The sequence below is a fragment of the Colobus angolensis genome, unplaced genomic scaffold (assembly GCF_000951035.1).
Source record: "Colobus angolensis palliatus isolate OR3802 unplaced genomic scaffold, Cang.pa_1.0 Scaffold60, whole genome shotgun sequence".
Classification (NCBI taxonomy): domain Eukaryota; kingdom Metazoa; phylum Chordata; class Mammalia; order Primates; family Cercopithecidae; genus Colobus; species Colobus angolensis.
In genome coordinates, this window is record NW_012119599.1 from 4,315,346 (window position 1) to 4,325,413 (window position 10,068).

The 10,068-nt window shown below is 52.2% G+C and overlaps 1 protein-coding gene across 1 annotated transcript; it reads left to right on the forward strand.

Annotated features, from left to right (window-relative positions):
* Positions 1-4,706: 4,706 nt before the first annotated feature.
* LYPD3 (LY6/PLAUR domain containing 3) lies at positions 4,707-9,628 on the forward strand. Its single transcript, XM_011963128.1, has 5 exons — positions 4,707-4,905; positions 5,907-6,038; positions 6,599-6,769; positions 7,086-7,247; positions 8,554-9,628. The coding sequence occupies exons 1-5, from the start codon at positions 4,824-4,826 to the stop codon at positions 9,066-9,068; spliced, it is 1,062 nt and encodes a 353-aa protein (XP_011818518.1). The 5' UTR covers positions 4,707-4,823; the 3' UTR covers positions 9,069-9,628.
* Positions 9,629-10,068: the final 440 nt, after the last annotated feature.

The window sequence follows — 10,068 nt, forward strand, 5'->3', positions numbered from 1 at the left end:
GATGCCAAGTGACCTCACCCAGGTGACTGAAGTGCTCGTCATTGTTGGGAGCGGAGGGGGGGAGGGTGCCTCACAGGGTCTGGGGAACAGATAATATCTTTATAAATACGACTGCTGCTTGTCTTGTCATCAGACAGTGAGCCAGCCCCATGCAGCTGGGTCTGACATCTGACTCTGCCGCTTCCCTTGCTGTGTGAACTTGAACAGATACCTTCCTCTCTCTGGGTCTCAGAGTCTTCCTCTGTGAAAGAGATCCTCCCCTCTACCCCCTTGTTAGGAATTCAAGGTGAGATTGCTTGTATAAGAGCCCACCACCCTCTGGCACACGGAACTCAAGAAGTGGGGGCTATTAATAATAATAGTAATACTAACAATCTATTTAAATTATTACAGGGTCTCTCTCTGTCACCCAGGCTGGAGTGCAGTGATATGATCACAACTTACTGCAGCCTTGACCTCCCAGGCTCAATGTGATCCTCCCACCTCAGCCTCCCGAGTAGTTGGATCCACAGGTGCACACCACCACACCTCGCTAATTTTTGTATTTTTTGTAGAGATGGGGCTTCACCATGTTGCCCAGGCTGGTCTCAAACTCCTGGACTCAAGTGATCTGCCTGCCTCAGCCCCCACAAAGTGCTGGGATTAGAGGCACCAGCCACTGTGCTTGGCCCTTAACCCATTATTAGTAATAAAAACTAATGCTTTCATAGCTCCTAGAATTGGACCCTATTTTAACCATTTCACATATATTTAACATTGACACCCTAGCAGCCCTATGAGGTGGGTACTACTAAGACCCTGATTTTATGGATGAGGATGAGGACACTGAGGCACACAGGGGCCAAGTAATTATCAAAGTTTCACAGCTGATATCCAGTGGACCCATGTACCTAATTGTAGGTATTGTTAGTTAAGCCAGACTGCCTGAGTTCAAATGCCATCTCCCCCACTTCCTAGCTTTGTGACCCTGAGCAAGTTGTTAAGCCCCCCATGCCTGCCTCGAGTTCCCCATTTGTAAATTGACTGTCATAGAAATCTCTCATGGGATTGTGTGTAAGGGGTGTGGACAGTTGCCTGGCACCGAGGAAGCACTGCATACATGTGCTTTTGTCATAGTCTTTGTTTAGACAGGAGGCCTTTGAACATCAAAGAATTGGAGCCACTTGATCAAGTCACACAGCAGATAAGGGGCAGAGTTTGTATTCAAACGCATGCCTCTGTGGCTGTAAAACTAAGGGTCATTGCAAAACATAATCTCAGGCCTAAAGCCAGGCTCTGACTTTGGCAAGTGGCACTGGGGGCCTTTGGAGACAGCCCTGGGTTCAAATCCCGATTCTGCCACTTCCAAGCCTCTCCCAGCCTCAGTTTCCCCATCTGTGAAATGAGACTTAGTTCTCTCTTTGCAGAGCTGTCGTGACACTCAGAGAGGATTCACAGAAACTGCTAAGCACAGAGTAGGTGGTTAATAAATGATAACAACCATACTCACAGGTGAGGATTAAATGAGATAATGCATGCCCCCTGTTCAAAATAGTTTCTGAGAAACAAACACTCGATACTCAGTCACTGTTGTTATTATGACTTTTGTTACCGTTGTTATTAATGTCATGATGTGGTTTATGGCAAGAACTGTCTGGAATCAGCTTGGAAACCTCCCACTTCCTCTTCCCTCACATTGGATCCATCAGTAATCCCTACTTGTTCTTCTTCCTAAAATATTTTAGATCTTTCCACTCTTCACCTTTCCTTTAGGACACCCTTGGCCAAGTACATCCACCCTGGCCTGTGTCAATATCCTCCACCAGGGACATATCTGTGGTTGAACAAGTTGGGTTTATTGCTTCTTGCAGAGGGAGAAAGCACACCATGAGGTAACTGTGAGGTGTCTAAGTAAAAGGGTGTTAGAAAGGATTGTTTTTTTTTCTTTGAGTCAGAGTCTTGCTCTGTCACCCAGGTTGGAGTGCAGTGGCGCCATCTCAGATCACTGCAACCTCTGCCTCCTTGGTTCAGCAATTCTCCTGCCTCAGCCTTCCAAGTAGCTGGGATTACAGGTGTGTGCCACCACACCCAGCTAATTTTTTGTATTTTTAGTAGAGACAGGGTTTCACCATGTTGGCTAGTCTGGTCTCGAACTCTTGAGCTCAGGTGATCCACCCCTTTGGCCTCCCAAAGTGCTGGGATTACAGGTGTGAGCACCTGGCCAGAAAGGACTGATTTTAAGATTTGGGCTTGTGTGTGGTGGTCTTGGGAATGGTGCAAGGAAGTGGGGCCTCATTCTAGTTTAGATACTGTTAAATGGAGAAGGAGTAATGCTGTGATTGGGCATTTGCATAAATCTCATTTATGAGGCAGGAGAAACAAAGTGAGGTTAAAGTTGTAACTTTAATATAAGCAGTCATTTATATTAGCCAGGATATGGGGATGCTTAGTCATTCTTTGGTTTGCACAATGATCTTGTTTGTTTCTGTGTTCAGACATGGTTATGGATTGGTCTTGATTTTTTTTTTCTTTCTTTGCTTTTTGTTTTTTTTTGAAACAGGGTCTCACTCTGGTTGCCCAGGCTGGAGTGCAGTGGCGTAATCTCAGCTCACTGCAGCCTCAACCTCCTAGGCTCAGGTGATTCTCCCGGCTCAGCCTCTCAAGTAGCTGGGATTATAGGCGCACGCCCCCACGCCCAGCTAATTTTTTGTATTTTTAGTAGAGATGAGGTTTCCCTGTGTTGCCCAGGCTATTGATTTTTTTCTGATCCTTTACTGTTGCAGTGTGGCCTTGTCCAGGTTGGTGCTCTGTGAAATTTTGTGCAGTTGAACTCCATGGCCTCACTGTTTGTGTCAGGCCAACTCCCAGCTGTTAGGGGCTGTTTTGCTCTTTCTTCCCTGGAAAACTACCCGGCCCCTTGTTGGTTTCCTGGCCTTCTCTCTCACCGCTTCTAGAGTCATTTTCCTTTTCTACACAGAGGCCACAGTGACATTCTTACCTTGTTTTCATTGAAGAATAACATACATCCGGTGACAGGCTTGAGTCAGTGATTCTCTACGTATCTGTACACACATGCGGCTGTCACCTAGAGGAAGATCGTGGGAGCTCCTCCCTGTTGCTCCTTCTGGGGCGATGCCCTCCCAAAAGTAACTTGTGTTCTGATTTCTGGCACCACTGGTTGGTTTTGTCTGTTCTGGAACTTCATATAAATTGAGTTACACAGTATGTTTTGTTTTGTTTAAGGCTTTCTAAACTCAACACCAAGTTTTTTCTTTTTTAAAAATAAAATGAGATGGGGTCTCACTATGTTGCCCAGGCTGGTCTCAAACCCCTGGGTTCAAGTGATCCTCCCACTTTGGTCTCTCAAAGTGCTGGATTTACAGGTGTGAGCCACTGTGCCTGGCGCCAACACAAAGTTTTTGAGATATGTTGCTGCATATATCAGGTGTTGGATCTTTTCCGTTGCTGTGTAGTATTCCATTGGCTGAATCAATCACTCTCTTTTGCCATTCACTTCTTTTTTTTTTCCTTTTTTAAAATCAAATATCCTACTCTCAGATCCACTTACTTTTTTTTAATTTTTAAAAAGTTTTTTAATTTTTTTTTTTTTTGAGATAGGGTCTCACTCTGTTGCCCAGGCTGGAGTGCGGTGGCACGGTCTCAGCTCACTGCAACCTCCACCTCCTGGGCTCAAGTGATTCTCCTGCCTCACCCTCCCGAGTAGCTGGGACAGCAGGTACATGCCACTGCACCTGGCTAATTTTTTTTTTTTTTTCTTTATAGGGATGGGGTTTCGCCATGTTGCCCAGGCTGGTCTCAAACTCCTCATCTCAAATGATCCACCTGCCTCGGCCCCCCCAAGCGCTGTGATTACAGGCATGAGCCACTGCACCCGGCCTCCATTTACTTCTTGATGGCAACCTGCAACTCAGGTTGATCATATTAAGAAGCAAATCTATCATGTCCTCCAGCTCATTTAGACCCTCTTAAAGATTCTCTACTATTCTCATAATTAATCCACATCTCTTGTCAGGGCCTCTAATGCCCTGAGGGTCTTGGCCTCTGCCTGACTCTTTCATCTCAGTTCCTGCCCTTCTCCTATGGCCTTCTGAGCTCAGTGGCACTGCTCTCCTTTCCGTGTTTGAATGGTCCATCCTACCTCCCACCTCCAGGTGTTCCCACATGCTGGTCCCTCTGCTTGTAAAGGACTGTGCCCTTCTCTTGACCTGCTCTAGCTGGCTAAATCCGCATGCCCTTGAGGTGGCATCTCAGATAATCGCAAGGAAGCCCTCACTGACCAGGCCCCACTCCTAGACTCCACATCTCCTTGTATCACTACACTTTTTCCTTCAGTGTCTTAGTCTCTGTGGTAAACAACAATTTGTACGATTATTTGATTAGTATCTGTCTCCCCCATCAGACGGTGAGCTCTGCCAGGACAGGCGCTGGTTCTGTCTTCATCTCCAGCATTACCCAGGCCAAAGCGGAGCACACTGTAGATGCTCATTTAACAGTTACCAAACACTGAATGTCAGTAGCCCCAGCCTCTCTTTAAGCCCCACTACTCCCCCACTCCAAACATACACAGACTTTCTCCCGCGAGCTGTCAGGGAACCTCAGCTCCCACCCTTTCCCTCCTTGGCAACTTCACAGGGCAGGGACCGCTCTCCCTGTGGATGACGCGCCTAGGGGCGGAGCCCCGCCCCACAGCCGACGCTGAGTTGGCCCGGTTGGGCAACGCTGGGGTTGCCTGGGGCGAGGTTACTCATCCTGGGCTCAGGTAAGAGGGCCCGGGCTGGGAGGCGGCACACCCAGGGGGGACGCCAAGGGAGCAGGACGGAGCCATGGACCCCGCCAGGAAAGCAGGTGCCCAGGCCGTGATCTGGAACGCAGGCTGGCTGCTGCTGCTGCTGCTGCTTCGCGGAGGTGGGTCTGCTGCCCGGAGAGGTGGAAAGGGTAGAATGGGGGGCTCCTGGGGAGGAGGCTTCTCTGGCCCCCTACAGAGGAGGCTGTGGGAAGGATCCCCACAGAAGCAGAGGGCACTGTAGGCAAAGTCCCCCATCCTGAGCAGAGGGGGCAGTGGGAAGCATCCTCCACCATGGGCAGTAGGAATGGTTCCCCACCACGGACAGGGGGAACTGTGGGCAAAATTTCCCATCCTGAAGCTGTGGAAAGAAGTACCCTGCTCCTAGGCCGGGCACGGTGGCTCATGCATGTAATCCCAGCACTTTGGGAGGCCGAGGCGGGCGGATCATGAGGTCAAGCGATCGAGACCAGCCTGGTCAACATGTTGAAACCCCGTCTGTACTAAAAATACAAAAATTAGCTGGGCTTGGTGGCACGCGCCTGTAGTCGCAGCTACTCGGGAGGCTGAGGCAGGAGAATCGCTTGAATCCGGGAGGCAGAGGTTGCAGTTAGCCGAGATTGTGCCACTGCACTCCAGGCTGGTAACATAGCGAGACTCTGTCTCAAACAAACAAACAAAAAGTCCCCTGTCCTGGGCAGAGAAGCTGTGGGCAGAGTTCTCTCATTTGAGCAGAAGGGTGCTGTGGGAAGGGATCCCTCACTGAGCACAGTCTAGCACAGTCTACTGTGGGAGAAGTTCTCTCATTCTGAGCAGAAAACTCTGAGGAGGTATCCCTCCTACCCCGGGATGAGGGGCTCCATGGCAGGGATCGCCTACAGTGGGCATACAGGGCTGTGGCAAGGACACGCCCACGGTTGGCATAGTGGGTGTGAAGGAAAAGGGTCCAGTGATTCCCTTGCTTCCAGATTTGTGGAAAGCTTTTCCCTACTCCTGCCGTGGAAAAGTGTGTGCCATAGGACTGTCTCATCCCGGGACAGAGGGCCATGGGAAGGATATTTCTCTCTTGGGGGTGGACGCTTTAGCAAGGAGGGCTCAGGTCTGCTCGGCTCCGCTCCCCCAGGAGCGCAGGCCCTGGAGTGCTACAGTTGCGTGCAGAAAGCAGATGACGGATGCTCCCCACACAAGATGAAGACGGTGAAGTGCGCGCCGGGCGTGGACGTCTGCACCGAGGCCGTCGGGGCGGTGGAGACCAGTGAGTGGGGACCCCCGGGCCACGCACACCAATGGAGGATCATCCCGCCCAGCCCAGCCTCCTTATAGTCGTTTCTGGATTGGCCACGCCCGTTTAACGCGGCCCCACCCCTCCCTTTCAGCCTATCCGGGACCCTACGACACAGCTTCGCCCCTCCTCCCAGGCCAGGGCTTCTCTATTAACGATTACAAGGGCGAGGAGCAGAGAGTTGAGAACTGGGTGGGGCGGACTGGGAGAGCTCAGGTTTGGAACGAGGTCACGTCCTATGCACCTTTTCTGCTCCACCACTGAGACCTGCCCATCCCTGTCAACCGGGATGTCTCCTCCGAATCACCTCTTTGAGGTTTCGCCCCCGTTCCATGACCCTGCTCCTCCCTCCTTCGGTCGTTCTTTCCGCTCTGGACGGCTCTTTGGGGGCGCCAATCTGCCAATTACGGCCTGTCAGTCCTGTGGTGTTGGCCTATTTGAGGCCCCGCCCCTGCCAGGCCGTACCCAACTCTGGGCTACGCCCCATCTGAGACCACGCCCATATCTAATCCCGCCCCCGTCCCTTTGCCCAGTCCACGGACAATTCTCGATGGCAGTGCGGGGTTGCGGTTCGGGACTCCCCGGCAAGAATGACCGCGGCCTGGATCTTCACGGGCTTCTGGCGTTCATCCAGCTGCAGCAATGCGCTCAGGACCGCTGCAACGCCAAGCTCAACCTCACCTCGCGGGCGCTCGACCCAGCAGGTCCGTGGGGGCAGGGCCGTGGCTGTGGGGGCGGAGCTACATTCGGGCCCGCCAAGATGGAGGCGGAGCCGTGGCGGAGCGGGGAGTACTCGGGCTGTGCTGGGTGTGGGGGTAATACTCTAGGGCGGGGCCAAGAGGCAGCAGGCGGGACTTTCTGACTGTAGGCACCGGGAGGTTGCGCGCTGGGGCGGGGCTATTAGTAGGCGGGGTTATTGACAGTGCGGGGGGGTGTCACGCCTTAGGGGCGGGGCTAGAAGACGCGCTGCGGTTTCTGAACCCTTTCGACGCCTTTTCTTCCTCTGGGCCCCCCTCGCAGGTAATGAGAGTGCATACCCGCCCAACGGCGTGGAGTGCTACAGCTGTGTGGGCCTGAGCCGCGAGGCGTGCCAGGGTACATCGTCGCCGGTCGTGAGCTGCTACAACGCCAGCGATCATGTCTACAATGGCTGCTTCGACGGCAACGTCACCTTGACGGCAGGTGAGGGAGCCCTGGAGCACGGGACCTACAGGAGTTGTGGTAGCACTTCTGAAGCACCCTGGGCGGTAGGGAGCCCTTTACCCAAAGCGTTTCCTTCACCTGCGATGCATTCTGGGAACCGCGGGGCCTAAAGTGCTTGTATCGTAGGGCATCATGGAAAATGCAGTCCCTTCCCCCAACATATTAATAGTGTGGGGACAGTGATGCTTTGTCCCAGAGTGTTTTGGAGGGACATACATTTCCATAGAAGGCTGCCAGGTACTTAAGAGGTATTTAAGCCTCCAAGCTTCTGCCCAGGCACTGCGGGGAATCTCTAGTTTCTTAGCCCTTAAAACTCAAGGGGTCCCCGCCTGTCCCAGAGTATTGAGAGATGTAACCATGGAAAATGAAGTTCTTCAAACCCCATTCCCTTGCCAACTATGCTTAAAAAGATGTAGTTTTTAAAAATTTTATTACTAATTTTTTTTAAAGACAGAGTCTTGCCCTATTGCCTAGACTGGAGCGCAGTGGCGCAATTATAGCTCATTGCAGCGGTGCAGTCATAGCTCACTACAGCCTCTACCTCTTGGGTTCAAGCAGTCCTCCTGCCTCAGCCTCCCAAGTAGCTGGGACTACAGGGGTACACCGCCACGACTGGTTACTTTTATTTTTGGTAACAGTGGGGTCTGTCCATGTTGCCAGGCTGGTATTGAACTCCTGGGCTAAGCGATCCCCCTGCCTAGGTCTCCCAGAGTGCTGGGATTACAGGCGTGAACCACTGAGCCTGGTGGGGAGAATGTAGCTCTGACTCTAAGACTAAATTCTGATGGGGAAGTAAAAGCTGGGGTGAAGGCTAGGGGGATAATGGCCAGAGGGTTGTAAAGGGAGTTTGTTCTGCCCTGTGGTCTTGTGAGAGGTCTTGTATCTCAGTCTAAACCTTTGTTTTAAGCCCTATTTTTATTTCCGCCTACACACATTTCCATTGAAAGCACAATGGAAAATGTTAATCCACCATATGCCAAAGACAGTGAGTCTGTCTGTTTCTCATAGTAGCACCTGAGTTTAGCTTTTGGGATTAATGGATGCACAGACCTTCTGTCTCATTTTGGGGGGGGGTTGTCTTTTTTTTTTTTTTTTTTCAAGACAGAGTCTCACTCTGTTGCCCAGTGATCCCCCTGCCTCTGCTTCCCAGAGTGCTGGGACTACAGGCGTGAGCCACCACCCCCAGTGGGGTTCTCTGTTCTTGTCTGATGCCTCTAAGTTTCATTCTGGCTGTGTCAACCTCTTTCCCTCCAGCCACTGACCTATCTGTGTCTCCTTCCTGCAGCAAATGTGACCGTGTCCTTGCCCGTCCGGGGCTGTGTCCAGGATGAATTCTGCACTCGGGATGGAGTAACAGGCCCAGGGTTCACGCTCAGTGGCTCCTGCTGCCAGGGGTCCCGCTGTAACTCTGACCTCCGCAACAAGACCTACTTCTCCCCTCGAATCCCACCCCTTGTCCGGCTGCCCCCTCCAGAGCCCACGACTGTGGCCTCAACCATATCTGTGGCCTCAACCACGTCTGTCACCACCTCTACCTCGGCCCCAGTGAGACCCACATCCACCACCAAACCCATGCCAGCCCCAACCAGTCAGACTCCGAGACAGGGAGTAGAACACGAGGCCTCCCAGGGTGAGGAGCCCAGATTGACTGGAGGGGCCGCTGGCCACCAGGACCGCAGCAATTCGGGGCAGTATCCTGCAAAAGGGGGGCCCCAGCAGCCCCATAATAGAGGCGGTGTGGCTCCCACGGCTGGATTGGCAGCCCTTCTGTTGGCCGTGGCTGCTGATGTCCTGCTATGAGCCTCTCCACCTGGAAATTTCCCTCTCACCTACTTCTCTGGCCCTAGGTACTCCCTCTTCCCAACACTTCCTGTTTCCACCACTGGACTGGGCTGGCCCAGGCCCTGTTTTTCCGACATTCCCCAGTATCCCCAGCTTCTGCTGCGCTGGTTTGCGGCTTCGGGAAATAAAATACTATTGTATATATCCTGCCAGGGGTGTTCTAGCTTTTTGAGGACAGCACCTGTATTCTTCTCATCCTTGTCTCTCCGCTTGTCCTCTTGTGATATTAGGACAGAGTGAGAGAAGTCTGCTGTCACAGGGAAGGTGAGAGAGAAGATGCTAAGCTTCCTACTCACTTTCTCCTTGCCAGCCTGGACTTTGGAGCGTAGGGTGAGTGGGACAATGGCTCCCCACTCTAAGCACTGCCTCACCTACTCCCCCCATCTTTGGGGAATCAGTTCCCCATTTGTCTTCCTTACTAGACTGTGAGCTCCTCGAGGGCAGGAACCATGCCTTATGCCTGTGTGTGATCAGTTTCTGGCACACAAATGCCTCAATAAAGATTTAATGACTTTGTATAGTGCTTTAAAGGAGTCGCTTCCACCTTGTTTCTCGCAATAACCGCTCTAGCTGAGCTAGGGTGGGCATCATAAAGCCTTTAACAGGAGAGAGATTGCACGGAGAGCCACAGCCCTGGGGGAAGTCGCGGTTGAATTTTCATCTCCTGGGATCTAGCCCACATTTGGGTGTTCCCACTGGTGAGGGGGAAGCTGGGCGAAACCATTAGGCGGCACGGAGGGGTGAATGGGGCTTTTAGCAATGCCAGGGAACAGACAGCTTTGTCTAATGAGTTTGTGTACCCTCCCTAGGCTCCACCCACCTTATCATCCAGCCAGCCGTCTGCATTTTTTTAGAGATGGGGTCTCTGTCACCCAAACTGGACTTCAGTGGCCCAATCATACCTCACTGCAACTTCCAACTCCTGCCTCAGGCTCCCAAGTAGCTGGGACTAGAGGCT